The sequence below is a fragment of the Spodoptera frugiperda genome, chromosome 30 (genome assembly GCF_023101765.2).
Source record: "Spodoptera frugiperda isolate SF20-4 chromosome 30, AGI-APGP_CSIRO_Sfru_2.0, whole genome shotgun sequence".
Classification (NCBI taxonomy): domain Eukaryota; kingdom Metazoa; phylum Arthropoda; class Insecta; order Lepidoptera; family Noctuidae; genus Spodoptera; species Spodoptera frugiperda.
Window position 1 is genome coordinate 5,079,008 of NC_064241.1, and position 19,264 is coordinate 5,098,271.

Genomic DNA, 19,264 nt, shown 5'->3' on the forward strand with positions numbered 1-19,264 from the left:
GTGAAATCTGAGTGAAATTTGGAATGTGTAAAATTTGTATGTCTTAAGTTTAATTTATTGAATTAAAAATATTATGCTATTTTCAGTTAGAATAAATTCACAACTTAAACACTTACTATAAAAATAGTTGTTGCGAAAATATTTACTAAATTTCTAAGCTGGCAACATCGATCACAAATGTCATGAAAAAGTGACTAACAACGATTTGTCTGTATTGGTATTTTACTTTTTCGTCGCAGATTAGTGATTAAAAACGGATTAAACTGGGCTTGTGCTTGTAATTAAACATCGTGACACTGCTGTGTATGGTAAGCTCACTGTTTTTTGTTTAAGTACGCATCTTTAATGCCTAATTTCCATGGCCGTTTGGTCCGTGATCTCATTTGGCTGCCCAATTCGTCATTGGATAAAGTAGGCAGAGCCTATCAACACAAACACATTAAATTAACGATGAACAAACCTAATTGGCTAAATCTTTCTATATCCAAGTATTGCAGAAAGGTAGAGTCCTAGTTTCGGTGAAACGTTTTGCAGGTCTGAAAAATTTTATTAGATGTTTTTTTACCTCAGTCGCAATTATGTTTGCTCAGTATTTGTGTTGTAATTTTTCCTCCTTTTCTGTCATTCAACTTATGCTAAGATGAACAGCTATATTAGATTAAAATGTTAGACTTGTATTGCTATAATAGGGTTTTATATCCAAACCTAGTTCCAAAAAGCTTTTCTAAGTCACTAAATTTAGAAAATGTCAACTGTCTATGCACACATAGTTAATAATTTATTACACATTGTGTGTATGTGAACATTCTGCCAAAAATTTAATTTTGCTGACCAGCGTTAAAGAAAAATAGGTAGTGTTTACTTATTAGAATGTTGCATGTAGTGTATGTAAGTAAGTATTGTTCAAGCAGCAATATTAAATCTAATATGGACAAGAAACTTAAATAATATCTAAGATATTACTTCTATTTTTTACTATGACTATGAAAAGTCAAAATAAGTAATAGTACAGGTACAATATGGTACTATAAATTTGGGGAGGGTGTTGTAAATGTCTTCTTTTCTTATAGCCTTTCAAATTATTTCCATCTGCACATAATATTTTCAGAAAGCATACCTTCACTATTCACTTTGTTTAGAATTTAAGAATGCATGAATAAAAATTCTTGACTGAGTTACTCGGTCTTTGGGTTAATGGTTGCAAGTACAACTAGTTACCAAGAGTGAGATCTTGAGTGTGATTCATGTTATAGGGTCATGTAAAGGTTTATTAGTAATTTTTGTTTTTGAAAATGTTTAAAACTTGGCTTGTTACAAATTATTATATCATCTGTTATTATATGGGACTCATACTATAACATATGGAAACTATACTTACCACCTCTGGGAAAGATGTGATTTTGTATGTATGTAACATTGTCATTCCGTCATGACATGACAGTTTATTGCCATATATTTTTTTAATCCCGACTAAGAGAAATATCAACATTTTGCTGGTTTATAATTTTTTTTAGTGTACAGTTTCATTTTTAGTACTGACTATCATGTCATAATCCAATTTTGAATAGTATTCTCCTTCAGGGAGATAATTTTGTGATTCTATTAGTAATTAAGATTCAAGTCCTTGGGAAATTTAAAGTTATACCCATTGTATTTAAATGTTTTTTAGTTTAAATTGTGGTTAATTTATTTTATGAATTTTGTCATTTGTGTTGGATTTTATTTATATGAAAATAAATCGATGACTCACAGTAATAGAACATCCTTTTAGATAGCATATTACATAGAATTACTTCTTTTGGTGATAGTAAGTTATGACTAATTTACAACATACTTTAGTGATTAAAATGTTTGTTATTGATTTTCAGGTAACAGTAGAGTAAAGGAAAATGGCATCGTCCAACACTTTGCAGAAGGCCATTGACCTTGTCACAAAAGCTACCGAAGAAGACAAGAACAAAAATTATGAAGAAGCTCTGCGTTTATATGAGCATGGTGTAGAGTACTTCCTTCATGCTGTCAAATATGAAGCTCAGGGCGAAAGAGCTAAAGAAAGCATAAGAGCCAAGTGCCTACAGTACCTCGATAGAGCTGAAAAACTCAAGGAGTACCTCAAAAAAGACAGCAAGAAGAAACCAGTCAAGGATGGTGAATCCAACTCCAAAAGTGAAGATAAAAAGAGTGATAGTGACAGTGATTCCGATAATCCTGAGAAGAAAAAACTTCAAGGAAAACTTGAAGGTGCTATTGTTGTAGAGAAACCACATGTCAAGTGGAGTGATGTGGCTGGTTTAGAGGCAGCTAAGGAAGCTTTGAAGGAAGCTGTTATCCTCCCCATCAAATTCCCTCATCTCTTTACAGGTAAAAGAATACCTTGGAAGGGAATCCTACTCTTCGGACCCCCTGGTACTGGTAAATCTTATTTGGCTAAAGCTGTTGCTACTGAAGCCAATAACTCAACATTCTTTTCTGTCTCCTCCTCTGATCTTGTATCCAAATGGCTTGGTGAGTCTGAGAAGTTGGTGAAGAATCTTTTCGAGCTAGCTCGTCAACACAAACCAAGTATTATATTCATTGATGAAATAGATTCTTTGTGTTCATCTCGATCTGATAACGAGTCTGAATCGGCTCGACGAATCAAAACTGAATTTCTTGTACAGATGCAAGGTGTAGGCAACGATATGGACGGTATTCTAGTTCTCGGCGCTACAAATATCCCGTGGGTACTCGACTCTGCTATCAGGAGACGTTTTGAGAAGCGTATCTACATCGCACTACCTGAAGAACATGCGCGTTTGGACATGTTCAAGTTGCATCTGGGAAACACAAGGCATCAACTCACAGAGCAGGATTTGAAAGTGTTAGCTACAAAAACTGAGGGATACTCTGGTGCTGACATCTGCATCGTAGTTCGAGATGCGTTGATGCAGCCCGTACGTAAAGTGCAGTCTGCTACACACTTCAAGAAAGTATCTGGCCCCAGCCCGTTAGACCCTAATGTAATCGCAAATGATCTTCTAACTCCTTGCTCTCCTGGCGACCCAGGCGCAATGGAAATGACTTGGATGGATGTACCTGGTGATAAATTGAATGAACCTCCAGTAACAATGTCCGACATGCTGCGCTCGCTAGCTATTTCGAAACCCACTGTGAACGATGAAGATATGGTCCGGCTTAGGAAGTTCATGGAAGATTTCGGTCAGGAAGGATAGATTTGATGCATTTTACTTATTTAAATATTATAAGATTTTATTAGCTGTATTTTACTGGAGTTTATTCACAGTGCCTAATATGTTGCAAATGTAGTCTTTTTATTTTTATAAATTTTTCAATCTAGGTTAGTCCACATGATTGTGTATAGTAGTTTCACAAATATTGTTCATTGTTGATTGTATCACGTTCACATGTTCGGCTTGTAATTTCATTTCACAATGATTGTAAAGCTCTGAAATGAGTGATGTACAACTTTAAGAATTTATGTCTACAATAATTAAAGTTTAAATGACAAGTATGCCTTTACTGTATTTCTCGCAATAAAATAGTGTAACATCTCGAAGTAATTTAAGTATTATGGTCCTTGTACCATGAAGGTAATAAATGCAAAGGCATTCTTAAATTTTTGTGATTATTGGGCTTAGGATGTGATTTTGTTATAAAGCATTGAGCTGTTTGCTAAGGGAATCGTTATGTTCTAGGAGACTAATCTTGTATTTCACCACGCTTCTATTTAACCACATTTCAAATCTTGATGTCCAATTGTTGTTAACACCAATGACATAAATTGCATGAGGTATACTTAGCTAGATAAAATAATTGCTTATCTAGAATAATATTTACAAATTGTATTTTTACAACTTATCTATGAATTGTAATGTAATTGAAAATGCTTAGTTTCCCCAAATTTAACGGAATACTGTAATTGTAAATTGTATAAGCTTCCTTTACTAGTTAACTATTCTATTGTTATTCTAGATTCTTTCCTCAGATTATCTTTGCAATAATATTCTATGTGGAATGTAAACATCTTTTAATGCAGACTAGTGAAATAAATTGTTAAATTCTGATTAAAAGTAATTCATATATTTATTTGTTGTGATATTGGCGAGCATTTTATTTTTATAACGTTTACCTTTTTGTATTCTGTACATAGAACATCTACACCTCGTATTTATACATTATTTTCATTTATAAAAACATATTAAAAGCAAGAGATTTTGCACTTAATTTGTAATTATTATAATAGTTATTATTATTTCGCAAACTATCGTAAAATACTTTTAATTTTTGATCTTAATAAACGTTTAGTTCGTTCATTCTTTTGTATATTGTTAAAATAAGTGATTACATATTATAGTGTTCAGAAATACTGTGTTTATTATTTCGATGGTTGGAGTATAATAAAACAACGTATTACAAATGTATCTTTATTTACACGAACTATATTTAAATGTGAGAATATCACGATATCTTTACACAAACAATGTTCAGTGTTATCATTATAAGTAAACTAAATGGCTTGTTCCAGCTTGATGAGTTTATTTCTGAAAGAGAAAGAATAACATTGGTTTATTACCTATGGAGAAAGTTATGCCCACCTCAACAACTGAATAATGTGATTATATCTTATCCTATCGTCACGCCTTTTATTCAGTAAGAGTCTGACACTCCCTCTCACCTCATCCAAGGTGGGAGGAGTCATTCTCCTTCATTCCCTCTTCAAAAAAGAGAGGCACATTACGACACGTAATGCCACTGTACAATGTACACCCACTTTCCACTATTTGTATTATAAAAGGAAAAAGGGATTCTTTATCTAATTTACTAAGAATTATTTACTAATGTTACCTATGACGACAGTGCGTTCCCGTCTATGTGTTCCTATAGTGGCCACACATTTGAGCTTCATACGTGGCTTGGTGGGCGCTCGGAGTCCGAGTGTAGACACCAGTAACCCTTGTGACGCCGGTTTCGCTTCAAACGCAATCAGCCATGATCTGTCTGTGATCTGGAAAAATCAAAATAATAATAGTTTACTTACATAACAGGGAATAGGGGACTTTAATCCTTAAAATCTTCTCTCAAGGCATGATTTTATGATAAAGGTACCTATTTTTTCATGGAATATGGGGCAAACCAGCATACTGGTCATCTCATGGTAAGCGATCAGCACTGCCCATGGACACCCGCAACATCAGAGGAATCACAGGGACGTTGCCGGCCTTTTAAAAAGGAATAAGCTGTTCTTGAATGTTGGAAGGTAGTACCGGTTCGGAAATACCGCCGACGACAGCTCATTCTGCAGTTTTGCTTTGTGAGGCAGAACGTTTCGTGAGAAGCGCACAGTTGTGGCCTGCCAACCATCTACAATGTGATACGGTTCGGACTTCTAACCCGTTAAGGCTAAGTACTACATCTAATTTTATCGACAAAAGTCGGGGGTCGAAGGGGTCGAATCCCCTCCCCCTTAAAATTATGGCTATTTTAATATTTTTCTTACTTTATGTGATATCAAAGGCTGTATGCGTCGTAGAAACAAAAAAAAAACGACAAACGGTAGCTAATAACCTTGGCTAACTAATTCATTAGGTACTTTTTTCATATGTTTGATAATGTTTTGGTGATAAAAAAAATAATTTCTGAATAATCTTTACCGAAAAAATCGTTATTTTTCAATATTTTCAATTGGGGTTTCAAACCCCCATATTACTTTTTTGTCGATAAAATTAGATGTAGTACTCAGCCTTAACGGGTTAGAAGTCCCACACCTATCACATTGTATATGATGGGGATGGAAGTGCTGCTATCAATATTGCTTTGATAAAAATAAGTGGATAGCTAGATGCTAATACAGAAAAAAAAGATTTCAGTACTAAGTACTCACCTTCTGTCCATCTATAAGCCATTGTAGATCCGGCGCTGGAAACGACTTGGCTGATGAGCAGTTTACGTCGAGAGATTCTTGCAATTTATAGGCTCGTTCATGACCCGTGATGCGAGGTGTTTCGCGTGGGAAATCTGAAATAGGTAATGTGAAAAGATTGTTAAGATAGGTAGGTACCCGTAGCTTGATAGTTTTGTTGTTTATTTGTTTTAATCGAAATGGAACTTCTAAAAAATTTGGTAATATTTATTTTTATGTCAAACGGTTTTAATGGATTTATATTGTAGGTATGGCTATCAAGATTAATTAGTGTCTACCATATATTAGATCGATCGGACGTCAGGAAGGGGTTAAATGCCAATTACCAAAGGACATGGCTAAACCAAAGTACAAACGTCGTAACCCGTACAAATAAATATTGTATAAATATGGTACCTAGCAATAAATAAAGCCGCATTATTAAAAATTGATATTTTGTAATTAAGAAGGTCCAGAAACTTAGCATATCTGCGCAATCCTGAAAATAAAGTAGCGTTCCTACGTCAAACAATGTTACAAAAACTTCAAACTAAAACTTATTGCTGTGAACTTTTACCAAGGCGTTTTGATGTACTTGAGCCGAAAGTTATTTATAAATGAGGTAGATAGGTAAACAATTCTGCTTATACTAGATAATGAACACAAAGTAACCAAGGACAGACACAAAATATATAGTAAGATTGTGCAATCTTATACAAAATATATATTTTGTGTCGATCAAAACATTTACAATTATTTGGTTTCAGAAAAAAGTCATTATATTACCGTTATTAAAAATTGATGTTCGTTTAATTATTTCGATTTGATTTTCGGGGAAACTAATGTCCTAATAATAGTTTGCAGTATCTACTTCCGTGTTGTCATGTCAAACCACAACAGAAAAAAATCAAATATGCAACTTATTTTTTGTTAATTTTTGTTCACCAAGTTATAAGAATTAGTTAAACACAAAATAATTCATAAGTGAATATTTAAATGATACGGGTTAGCGTGAAATTCGTATTCTTGTTATTATGCCTGGGTCAGTCATTTAGCCATCTCCTTTGACCCAAACAAACGACCAAACAGGTCCTAAATAATACAGTTTAAATAACCGACCCTGTCTGACTTGGGAATCAAATCCAGAAAGCTGACTTGCTCTTGAGTTATATTGGCGGACCACTAACTGAGACATAACAAGGTAGTCTTCACTGACATACAAAAAGACAATCGTACCTACATTACATCGGTACCTACCAAACAATATTGAAAGTATACCTTGTACCTAAATAAATCCACGAACCCATTGGACCATCGAATGACGTCACAGGACACGTAATACGAAACGGAACGTCATTATTGTTGTGTTTCGATTCTGTTACGAGAGAGTCGTTGTCTTTTAAAGAGCTCGTTTCAATGAAATGTGTTTAGGAGCTGTATTTTTACGATACCCTATTTGTTTTGACAGAGTTAAATAGGAATTGGTAAACGAAATGGTTTGTTTTTGTTTTTCGTAAATTGGTTATCAATACGCAGGTACCTACTAGACAAGTTTTTTAAGCCACTAGCGTTTTTATCATATTAAAGAATCTTCTATAACTTAAAAATAATATATTAATTTTATCATCAGCACTTAATCACTTAATAACAAAATACTCTCGTTTCAAAGGTACGGTACCTAATTAAATTGCCTTTCATACGACATAGGTACATTACCAATTAATAAAATACCCGTATCAGAAAATATTAAGCAAGAAATGACAAAGAAAGAACGTTAGTGGCTCCATTTCTTTGCTCCCATGTGTATTTAGTAAGCCACACTACAAGAAGTGACCTAGGTACGTAATGTGCATTAATGTTTAAATTTCGATCCTGATATCTTAACATTTTATTTATATTATATATCATTTTCACCTGCCTTCTCGTCTAGACTGCAAATCCCTCACGATGCTGCATAGATCACAACTTTTTGAAGCACGCTTTTCGAACGTGACCTAAGTTACGCGGGATGTTTACCTACCTATTATTAAACCTATATTTAAGAAGTAGGTAGGTAATAGAAGTGGACAAGTGGTAAATATTAAATTCGCTGCTAAAGATACTTTTGCTACTCTACAGGGAGATAAAAATATAAACAAATTCGTTATATACCTAATAGGTTTTGTACCACAGATACGGTAGCTCAGCATTATGTGGTTAATAAATGTTGACTCTGATATCGATATTAGCGTGATAGTCTTCTTCAAAAATTGTTCACAAACATTTTTTTTTAAATACATAGTATCTATGATCAGCACCCTATTATGTGACCACCGCTAACCAAAGGCCTCTTCTCGCACGGAAAAGGTTTGAGCATTAATCACTACGCTTGCTCAATGCAGGTTGGCACTTATACTAAAGTGCCTATACTAATTATGAATAAAAAAAAAATGCAACTCGACTTATTTTACTTACAATAGACTTCCATGAACGCTTCTGCTTGCGCAGAGTGGAACGAGGGAGCTTCCTCAGAAACTTCACAACGATATAATCCTCGAGATTTGAGGATCAGGTCTCGAAGATGGACGCGGCGCGCTGTCGACTTTTCCAACTGAAATAAAAAACCGAGTCAATAGTTTATTAAAAAGTTGCTTGTGGCTTCGCATCGGTACTTGTTTCTGACTCTCCCGATTAATAAGTATTCCTCTGTTTTTGTTCCATACATTGTCCTAACTTTATACAACGCATTATACAACGAAGTATAATGCTATTTTACACAGAACAGGAACAGAAAAATACCGACAACAACCTCCTCTTTTTTAAAGTTGGTTAAAAACAAAGAGCATTCATATATTTTTTTGATGATTTTCCTATACTGTATATTATACTTTTCGATAGGAGCGATCCGTACCCAACGTGACCGTTGAACTATTGCGAGATCACGAGTGCAACCCTATACTTATCTTGCATGATGGGAAACCATTTGAAAAATTAGACGTGAAAAATAACGCTACACCATAACCAAAACCACATAAATAACATTTTCTAGCCCAAGAAACCGTAGAATATTAGTAGTTTATTATACACGACCAATGCAGACTATGCAAACTCATTTACTTTATTTTTACTGTGATTGTTTCCCCGTAAATTTTATTTAGATTTATCCAATTTTAAATCAAAAAGAAGTAAGACAAATCTATCATTAGAATTTAAAACAGGATATTTACCATGTTTATAAATTTCTGTGAGTTTCCGATATTTCGACACCGTTGCGATTGTTAGATTAATAAACATGGTAAATTGTTTTAAGGTCTAATGATAGTGTTAAGTTCTAATGACAGTGTTAATGACCAGACCATTTCAGTTTATAAACGTACATAGTAAGACAAAAGTCAACAATCTTAAACATTATTAAGGAATAAAGAATTAATATAAACTCACGTCAACTTTAACTCCATCCAACTTATGTGCATGTTGAGGCGGTCTCAGTCGGGGCATGTATCGGTAGAACTCTTCATTGTCTCTGTACCACTTCACAGAGTACAGCTTACCCCCTTCCAGGTCATAGTCACACGTTAACGTGGAGGACTCCCCACGCTGCTTCAGAGCTGGTACTGATATGCCAACTATGCGGAGACATATGCATACTGTTGATGAAAAAAATATAGTTTTACTATTTTACTAAAATAATTTTGTAGATCGGTTTATGAGCATGCGTAATCCGTCGTAGGCTGCATCACCGCTTACCACCAGGTGGTGATGGAGGTGATGGCCAAACACCACCTATTTATTAGAATAAAAAAGGTTGTAGAATAATTAATATGTTCTAAAATAAAAGTACTTTAATGATTACAATAAACTATAATTACAGCGATTTATTTTAGAATCATGTATGAAATAAAAGTATTAAAATAATCTAAAGAAACGATGATTGTAGTGATTTATTTCACTAATTATTAAAATAACTATTATTTATTTTAAGTTTTAATAGCTAAAGAATAACTGAATTTCATATTACAACAATTATTTTACAAATAAATAATCGTATTTCTGCTGTTTTCAGAGACATTTAATAATTAAGTACTTAAACTATACCTTACTTGATTTAATTCTGAAAATAATTGCTAATAACTGAGTTGAGTAACCATTAAATAGTCCAAGGATAGTGTTTAGTTAACTCTTCATACACCCACAAATGTTACGTAAATTACAAAATAATAACATATGAGACCAATGCATATTTTAGTCAAAAGACGTATTTCAATACCATTAAAAAAACAATAGTCTGAGGACGGCGTTAGTTAATCACAATTATTCAATCAACAACATAATAGTGGTCACCGGTGACCAAAGCCTCTTCTCGCATGGAGAAGGTATGAGCATTAATTATAATCATAAGTTTGAAATCACAATTACATAAGAACAATAATACCATATGAGACCAGTGTTTATTTTAGATTAACCACGTATTTTAATAGTGTAGTCTACTGAGAGGCGTACAAACGAAGGTACTCGACTTTGCTCAAGTGTCTCGAATATAATATTTGTTATCGATAGACCGAACATTCAACGAACGATGCTGAATGAAATGTTCAATTGTTCTTTAATTGTTTGGGAATGAAGATTTGGACCAATGAATGAATGTTTTGATATGATAATATAGCAGTTTATACTAATTCGTTGTGTGTTATTATCACGTTATATGTTTTTTGTCAGATCCATGATTATTGTGTTGAAGAGTGAACGTACTGCAAAATTATTCAGGATACCATTTTAATCGTATTACAAAATAAAAATGTTATTATATTTTGTTGTCTGTCACTGTCTACGATCTTTTAGCATAATATAATAAAAAAATATTATTTGTTTCAGAATTATTTATTAGCAAGTTTATGTATGTAATTTTAAAAGTTGTATTTTTGTTATTGGTCTACGATTATCATATCATTTACAGACTTTAAGTATAAAATATAACACCTACCTTTCACATAATAAAATATTAAATAACAAAACACAGTAAAAGTTCCCATTTTCACTTAAATATCACAATTAACACTGTATTTCTTCATTACTAAAACTTTAGTTGGATATCAAAATCATTCATATTTCATATGAAGTAATTTTAACTGGAATCGAAACTAGGTCACATTGTTATTCCCAACTTTCGACGCTACGTAAAATTTGATATTCCGTTGAGTGCGCCCGTTTCGTAGCACGTAGCGAATGCAACTGTTGCTACGCCGCGTAGAGCGCTACGAGACGGCTCGTAGCGCTACGATCGTAGCACACACGAAATTATTTAAGCCGGGGACTTTCTGTAAAACAATTTAGGTGCGCTAGAACTTTAGTGTTTTAATGAAGCTGTGAAGGAGATAGATTCATAATGGATAAACTGTGTATTGAAATTAGAGTGGTTTTGAATTTTTTCAAGTTAGTTGAGAATTTGAATAAGATAAAAGAATTTTGTTTATAAGATATTCTAAGCCTGCTGAAGTATGAATGTCGTACATATTCTTAGACATGCATAAATTATTATTCTACGAATAAGGGTCTATAGTTGGAACGTATTATTATATTAAAATAGAAGACCACATCGTACACTAAAGATGCATTAAAGTGATTTGATTTCATTTGACTCGTTAAACTCTAAGAATTTCAAATCAGTTCTCAAAAAACTCTTAACTTAAGATTTTCTATTTTCATCTTTATTACTACTTACTAAGTCATATCATTCCCCACAAGATCTTGTTAGTGCAGTGCCTTTGTTTATGAGGTACTTAGAGTCAGATAGTGTTTATTACTGTATGAACTCGAACCCTGGAGTACCACTAGGAAGAATGCGCATTCATATTTAATGTTAGATATAAAATTATGTGAAGGATTTATGTTGAATATGAGATAGAAGCGTATTTGTGAGTAGTTTTGATATGGAATCATTTTATGATATGATATGGGACCATAATAACATAGCAAATGTAGTATTAATTTGTAATTATTATTGTCATTTCTTCCAGATTCTTAAAGGTTGAGAGTAAGAATTTTACAATTTAGAGTTGGTGCATAACTCTTGGCGAACTATGTGGGGAGCAGATATCTGGCTATGCCACCACCGCCATGGCCCGGCAAAGAAGAAAGACCTAACAAGCGTTGGCTTGATTTACTGGCCAACAATATGTGTGTTAAAGTGGTGAAACGGCCTCACTATAAACACCGCGAGAAGTAAAAAAAAAAACCCGGAAAGCGGACCTCGCGTCCCGAAACGAAGCAACCGGGATGCTAAGATAATGATGACTTGCATAACTCGTGAATCAAGCCCACAACGTTATGCTTGTTGCTTAGCTATAACTACTAAACCAATGTCACTTGAGCAATAGTATAGTAAGATTTAGTAAAAATATATAACATACCTTAAGAGAATCTTAAATTTCTAGAAGAATACATTTTTCAAATTAAAATATGAATAGACTATAAACATTCGTATAATAAACCTGGTACAGTAATTTAATAAATTAATAAACAATTTGATTCATATTGAAGTAATAAACCGTAGTATAAACATAATTAAAAATGCTTCTGGCAGGTAACGGCTTTCCCAAAATTACCATTGTAATGCGTATAATTAAAATTAATCGCCAATTAATGTGGTATAATCTATTATTTTAATGGCAGTAGAATGGATGCGGTTGCCCCGTACTTTATGTTTAAAAGTTCATGTCAGAAATGTACTTACAATGAAGCCAAAGTACATAAATAAATCTGTATACAGTAATTATTAACATTGCAATAATATGAAATTCATTGACCGTACAATGTGTATACATTTTTTTTATGGTATAAGCCGGTAAACGAGCGGACGGATCACCTGATGGTAAGCAATCGTCGCCACCCATGGACGCTCGAAACACCAGAGACGTTACAAGTGCGTTGCTGGCCTTTTAGAGGTTAGGAATTAAAGGGTTTTTGGGGAATAGGGGATTGGGAATCACACAATGAAAAACAACGCAAGCGTTGTTTCACGTCGTTTATGAATATAGTTTATACCGTATCCTCTCATATCGTAATTATCCCCATTTGAAAGGCAAATTGTGTGATTTATATTAGACTTTTAGCACTATAAGTTGTTTTACAATTTGAGAAATAGATGTAACAATCAATAGTTGTTGTATATGTCAATTTCCTTATGATACAGTACACCTGTACTCACATACATACATACATACTTATACTATAACATGTCAAGTAAGTATCGTACGTTTTTCCATAATATCATCTGTCACATAATCCATCTTCGAACTTAATACTTACTGGAGCTATGAGATACATTATCTCATACTTTTCTCAACAATAAAGACAAAGTTTGTTTAAAGATATGCGTGTTTCAACCAGCAGTAAAAGAAAAGAAAAAGACATCGCACCTGTGACTACTCTAGTATTGGTGGTGTCCATGGGCGGCGCAGTCTGCTCGTTTGCCTAATATTTCATAAGAAAAATATAGTATTTTCAAGTAGCAGGAGTTTTCAAATACATGTTATTATTGCGAGTGACGAGTTTTTAATCTAAATATTTCTCCATAAAACCTCATTACTATTTAATAATTGTAGGTATAGCTCGTTACTAGATGTTATCTTTACGTGTATTTGTTAAGGTGCTCCCACACAGCAGTTATATAACGTTGTACAACATTGTGTAACATCTATACATATAATAAAATCGTAGAAAAGTGCTGTCTGTACATTGAAAATAAAAATAAAAAAAATAGCAGGGGTTATTGTTATGTCGATGTCAAACCCAAAAATGTAATTAACTTTTTTTTGTCTGTTTGTCTGTTTGTCTGTTTGTCTGTTTGTCTGTTTGTCTGTTTGTCTGTTTGTCTGTTTGTCTGTTTGTCTGTTTGTCTGTTCGTCTGTGCGCGCTAATCTCAGAAACGGCTGATCCGAGTTGGATGCGGTTTTCACGAATATATTGTGGGATGCTTAAATTTACATTTAGTGTTTGTTTCATGTCAATCGGTTCATAAATAAAAAAGTTATGTCAAATTAAAGAATCACGTCGAACATTCTATGCTTATACCATTAATCTCCGCAACTATTTGACGGATTTGGTTGAAATTTGGTACAGATATAGTTTAGAACCTTAGAAAGGACATAGATATATTTTTATTTCAAAAATCAAAAAATAAAAATAAGAAATAAATTATTTATAAATAATTCTATATCGATCGTTACACGACTTCGGTTCATGTTATTGTTTTAATTCATCGAAAAAAAGTAAATAAATAGTAAAAAGGTATGAAAAAAATAATATCATATCATAATATCAATATAATTAAACTTTTAGTACAAAGAAAATGCCCGAACGGAGTATAAATAAATAATCCAAGTTGTCTTTATCCTCTATAGATGGCGTTGGGATCGAAATAGATCGCGCTATGGTTTCGTTACATTCATTTGGTTGGGTATCGGCCGAGCGCTTCGGTACTATCGTAGAAAAAGTGTATTATCAGTCGTATGATTATTTGTCTGTAGTGGTCCTGCTGTTTCGTATATTCTAAATTGGTTTCGTTGTATTTGTCAATTAATAAGTTTATTTGTTGGGTTTTCCTGGTTTTTTGGTTAAACTATTTAACGTAGGTTTAGTTTGATATCGATTATTAGTAGTTACTGTAGTTAGTTTTTTTAATAAAATTGTAAGTCTAATTTTTTTTTAATTAGATTAGATTTAAGTCGTTTCTTTTAATTTATTTAGTTTAAGCTTGGTTATTATAGCATAGAGGATAGGTTGTAATATAGTTTCTTTTTTAATTGTTATAAATTCGTAATTCGTAGCTTTCTTTAGTTTTAAGTTAGTTTAAGTCCGTTTTTAAACTATTTTTTCAAACGCAGAGCTCATTATGTTGATTTTTGAAGAGTTCCCTGGAATATCTTCCACATCTCATTTTTGAAGAGATCCCGCGAGATCGGGAACTATGTGGTTAAAACCAAAAATTTGCCGGAAGTCACTATTCCACGCGAACGAAGTCGCGGGCAAAAGCTAGTTTATAATAAATAGCATGTAACATACTCTACAACCACTGTTATAATTTGTTTAAACACAAATGTTATTGTTACACATTGTTGTATAACGTTATATAACCGCTGTGTGCACCTTTACTAAGACATCCAAAACGAACATAATCATAAACCAATATATTTATATTTATTATAACAAGTTTATTTAAACAAACAAAAAAATTACAAGAACTCAAAATGAAACATGCTCTATTTATTTCTTGTTTGACATACAATTAACAGGATTATGCAAAAACATATCCACAGAGATCGTTACGGAGTTCAAAGGAATATTCCGTCGCCAATAAATTCAAGTTGAGAGTCGCTGCACTAATGCAACCTGTACTTTTAAATTGCTAAAACCTCGTTGATGTGTCGTTGTTTCTACTTTTTAAGAAAGATCATTGTGTTGTGTCTTTGAATATTTTGGAAGTTATTTAGAGTTTGATAACATTTAAATCACGGAAAAAAAACTAGATTGAAATGATAATATTTATGTTCTACATTCTATTAATTTTCGTATTGTTCTTAGCTTAAATATCGCATATTACAACTCCGTCATTAATATATTTTTCAAGGATTTTCAATAATCCGGTATTTTTTTCTATTGCACAACCTAACTACGTTATCCAAAGCAGATAGGGTACGATGGGTTAAGCATGGTCTTTGTATGACCAAAAGACTCTAAATTAATAAACATAATAAAAAGAAACCTAACTGCATCTTACACGTGATACAAAATTGTAAGTATACTATAATTGCATCACTTCCACAACAAAGTTTCAATCAATCCACTCCGATATTGGGATTCGGACAACAAAGGTCGCATACGTTTATGTTATTAGTCCCTGATTACATTATACATTCATCGGAAGCCAGATTTACGTAAACAGCTTATTATGCGGTACCTCGTCGTAAATTGCATAGCACCATTCAAACATCGCCCACCCCTGTGATATTCACGATTTAATTTACGCCAAAACTCGCCTTTTGTACCTTATTTCTGCGAGTTTACGTTAAAAAAAGGTTTTAATCAATTTACATTATTAAAAATGTTACGGCGCATTATTAAACTGGTGAGTGTGAATTTCTGATCATGGTGTTTAACCTTGTGTTGGTATTTTGGGGTCTAAGGATGTAAAATAAATTATAGGTACTTATGTGTTGAATAAAAAAACATAACTCTCGTCCTTTTTTTGAGGGGAAATATCATATTCTCCCGCCTTGGGTGAGACGAGAGGGAGTGTCAGGCTCTTACTGACTTAAAACCATTCTGTTTTCGTCTTGCTGTAAGATTTAAACAGTATTTAAGTATATTTGTGTACGAATCTCGGATAATTGACGCAAACGAAGTTTTAAACAAGCCAAAGACGTTGTGTATCGCGGAATGCTGCTCATGAATATGAGCCTCTAGCATGGCTTGAAACTAGTCGAGTTCCTCGTCAAACAATTACGTGAGTAAACCAATAACATAATAATTAATTAAGCCAAATACCTTTAAACATTCTACTGTGATGAACACTTATAAGTAAATCAGTAACAATAATTCACTATATCTAGGTACTTCGTACCTTAACGCTTTCGTAAAGGCAATTTTCCACTAGCACCGCGAAACAATTTCCTGAACCAACCAAATAGCTCTTACTTTACTCTGATAAAGTTGCATACAGTAAAATATACGAGTTTAGGAAGCCATAAGGAGTGGTAACGTAATAACTGTCGGACGGACCGAGTGGAAGGCAACAGGTAACGCGATAAAATAAGAGAATCATGTGCTGCACTTAGTAGTCCGAGCTATGTACTGATATAATGCTGCACCGAAAATTTTAAGCAATTATTCTTACTATAGGTATATATTAATTATGTAAACATACATTATACGGATTCTTATAACATAACATCGGTAGGCAGAGGTGCACTTATCACAAATAATTGTTTCTCACATCAAGTTTAAATTAGATTAATAAATAAAATTGGAGTGTCTGTTTGTAACATTTAAATGACCATTTTTTACTTCATGCATATTAATATACAAACGATACGATACATATTATGTATAGTAATGTTACGTTCTATCAAGGTGAGTCTTTTATCAAACACTGAATACCATTCTAAACTCCATGTTCCCCTATTCTAATTGTTAGTTTTTTCAAAAACCTAAAACTTAATAATACTTTACCCTCTCCTGCCCTAGGCATCGGACCCAAGACCAAGTAGCCACGCGACCAACGAAATACTTTGGGCTTATAACATAAAGATTGCATTGATATATATCTATTTCAAAAGTGACGTAACATTTTCTCACCAAATCAAAACCGAAGCGTTGCCTACGTAAGTTGCCCATTCTGAGCAAAGATAAATCGCTTCTTGGTAAAATATAGTTCACCCTTGAAGACTGATGGGCCCCGTTACCTTAGTTTCGGTACTTTGGTGAACTATTGGGAAGCACTGAACGATTTTCCTTCGGAAACATACCGCGGGGAAGAGAGTAATGACTTCATGGTAGACGCAAACTGTTTTGACGAAAATAGAATGTATTGACTTTAGAGCTTTGTTCTAAATTAAGACTTGTGTCATTACACAAAGTCTACAATCTCATTAGGTTGTTGTTTTTGTCGTAACTTGTGTGTGAATATAATTAATGACTAAACAATTTAAATTAAATGTTTAATGACTAAAACAAAGTATCCACTAATCATTGCAATATTCCTCAAGTAGACTGGCGATGATTTGCACGCTGAAAAATCCTGCCCCCACACGCTATGACCACCGACAGACAAGTCGTCATACTCCTGTAAAATAATGAGTAATCATTCATAGTTTACTTTGACATTAATTCTTAAAGAATTAATTAAGCGATAGTGGACTTATTGCCTGTACATATAGGTTTCTTTTTTATTATGATCGCTCTGGCTCCACTCTCCTAAAGAAGTTTATCTTCTTAAAATAGGAAACTTTACCTTATACAACAGTACCTATACGAGTATCAAATCGATAAATCGATTAGAAACACATTAATCTAACCGCTCGCATACACTATCCACTCAGCCAACAGTAGAGATACCTCCAATTAAACTTAACCCATAGAACGCAACATCACGTGCATAAACCGCGCACACGGTACAACACTACTTTTTAACTAGTTCCCGCTATCAGCATATGGGTTAGTGTAATTGTTAGTGTTGTAGTCTTGGGGCTACCAGGTATGTTTATAGACTTATCGATTAATGTAGTTGTGTACTCATCATCATGTACATGTACGTAAATACGTATCTTTAAGACTTTTCCAATTTTTGAAATAGATTCTACTATGATATTTTCTTCATTATATTTTTTTTATTAACGGGCAATTGGCACAGTCAATTAGAGGATATTGCCAATTTGCCACTTGTTGTTATTGCAAGAGAGTCCATAATCCCAGTAACAAGATTGATTGATTTTATTGGCCAGTAATATGTTGTAACTGTTAAAAACTTATTTTGAACTTAAGTATGTAATGTTAAGTCACGTATTCAGTTTGCGTTAATTTCAGGGCCTACTTATCAGTTCCTTCTATCATACTATAATGCGTTTATATTAAACATAAAGTAGGTTCGAATCCAACGATTTATGTGATTGTAAAATGGTTTTCCCCTGTGTATTTTATTTATTTTTATATTTATTATAAAATATTGCTCATAAACTTTTAACATAAAACAAGGCTTTTATTGGTGCGCTTCGGGCTGGAGATGCAATAAACGGGATATCGCCTCATAAATTTATGTGGATTGATACTTTTGAATTGATATGGTCCGTCGATGGCGTCTAACGGCCTTTTGATGGCCAGTTACTTTTACTTCGCTATCATACGCACGGCAGATGCGCCAGGGCTTTTCATGTTCGTCGTATGGGGAGTAACTTGATTGAGATTAGATTAGAAGTTTTTCTCAATGGAGGCTTTAAATAGTTTCTTAATCATCTTTGACGTTGAATTCTGTGTTTAATGGCTACATAAATAATGTTTATAATAGATTTTTCCTCATCTTTGACCTAAACCATAATGTCTTTATTTGTGTGTGTTTATATACCTACTTACGCTTTTACGGGAATAAGTTTCCTAACGGCCATATGCACGTAACATTTGTAACAGAAACAGGTTTTGTACTAATAATATGTTTCGCAATACATCAGGGGAAAACACAATAGGAAAGATAAAAAGCACTGCGAGCAACAGTTAACCTAACTGTCGGCAATTTGTGCCGGCATGAAATAGAATAAATCGGCTTGGTGTATTACTCATCTGTTACGAACAACTTTCTTATTTATTTCCATCACAATAGAGGTGAAAATGCATCAGCAT

The 19,264-nt window shown here is 33.4% G+C and overlaps 2 protein-coding genes across 2 annotated transcripts; one reads left to right on the forward strand and one right to left on the reverse strand.

Annotated features, from left to right (window-relative positions):
* The first annotated feature begins 140 nt into the window (after positions 1-140).
* On the forward strand, positions 141-4,366 carry LOC118281603 (vacuolar protein sorting-associated protein 4). Its single transcript, XM_035602220.2, has 2 exons — positions 141-308; positions 1,869-4,366. The coding sequence occupies exon 2, from the start codon at positions 1,890-1,892 to the stop codon at positions 3,210-3,212; it is 1,323 nt and encodes a 440-aa protein (XP_035458113.1). The 5' UTR covers positions 141-308; positions 1,869-1,889; the 3' UTR covers positions 3,213-4,366.
* A 44-nt stretch (positions 4,367-4,410) lies between these two features.
* Positions 4,411-11,093, reverse strand: LOC118281604 (uncharacterized). The gene is made up of 6 exons (XM_050706788.1): positions 10,860-11,093; positions 9,320-9,525; positions 8,354-8,489; positions 5,882-6,015; positions 4,846-5,005; positions 4,411-4,541 (listed from the first exon to the last, which is right to left on the reverse strand). The coding sequence occupies exons 1-6, from the start codon at positions 10,906-10,908 to the stop codon at positions 4,459-4,461; spliced, it is 768 nt and encodes a 255-aa protein (XP_050562745.1). The 5' UTR covers positions 10,909-11,093; the 3' UTR covers positions 4,411-4,458.
* Between the last annotated feature and the right edge of the window lie 8,171 nt (positions 11,094-19,264).

Excerpts from the sequence above, each read along its gene's own strand:
- LOC118281604 (XM_050706788.1), bottom strand. The coding sequence starts at position 10,908 with ATGGGAACTTTTACTGTGTTTTGTTATTTAATATTTTATTATGTGAAA. Across the intron at positions 6,016-8,353 it reads AGCGTTCATGGAAGTCTATT|ATTTCCCACGCGAAACACCT; the intron begins GTAAGTAAAATA and ends TACCTATTTCAG. Across the intron at positions 5,006-5,881 it reads GGCTTATAGATGGACAGAAG|ATCACAGACAGATCATGGCT; the intron begins GTGAGTACTTAG and ends TGATTTTTCCAG.
- LOC118281603 (XM_035602220.2), top strand. The coding sequence starts at position 1,890 with ATGGCATCGTCCAACACTTTGCAGAAGGCCATTGACCTTGTCACAAAA.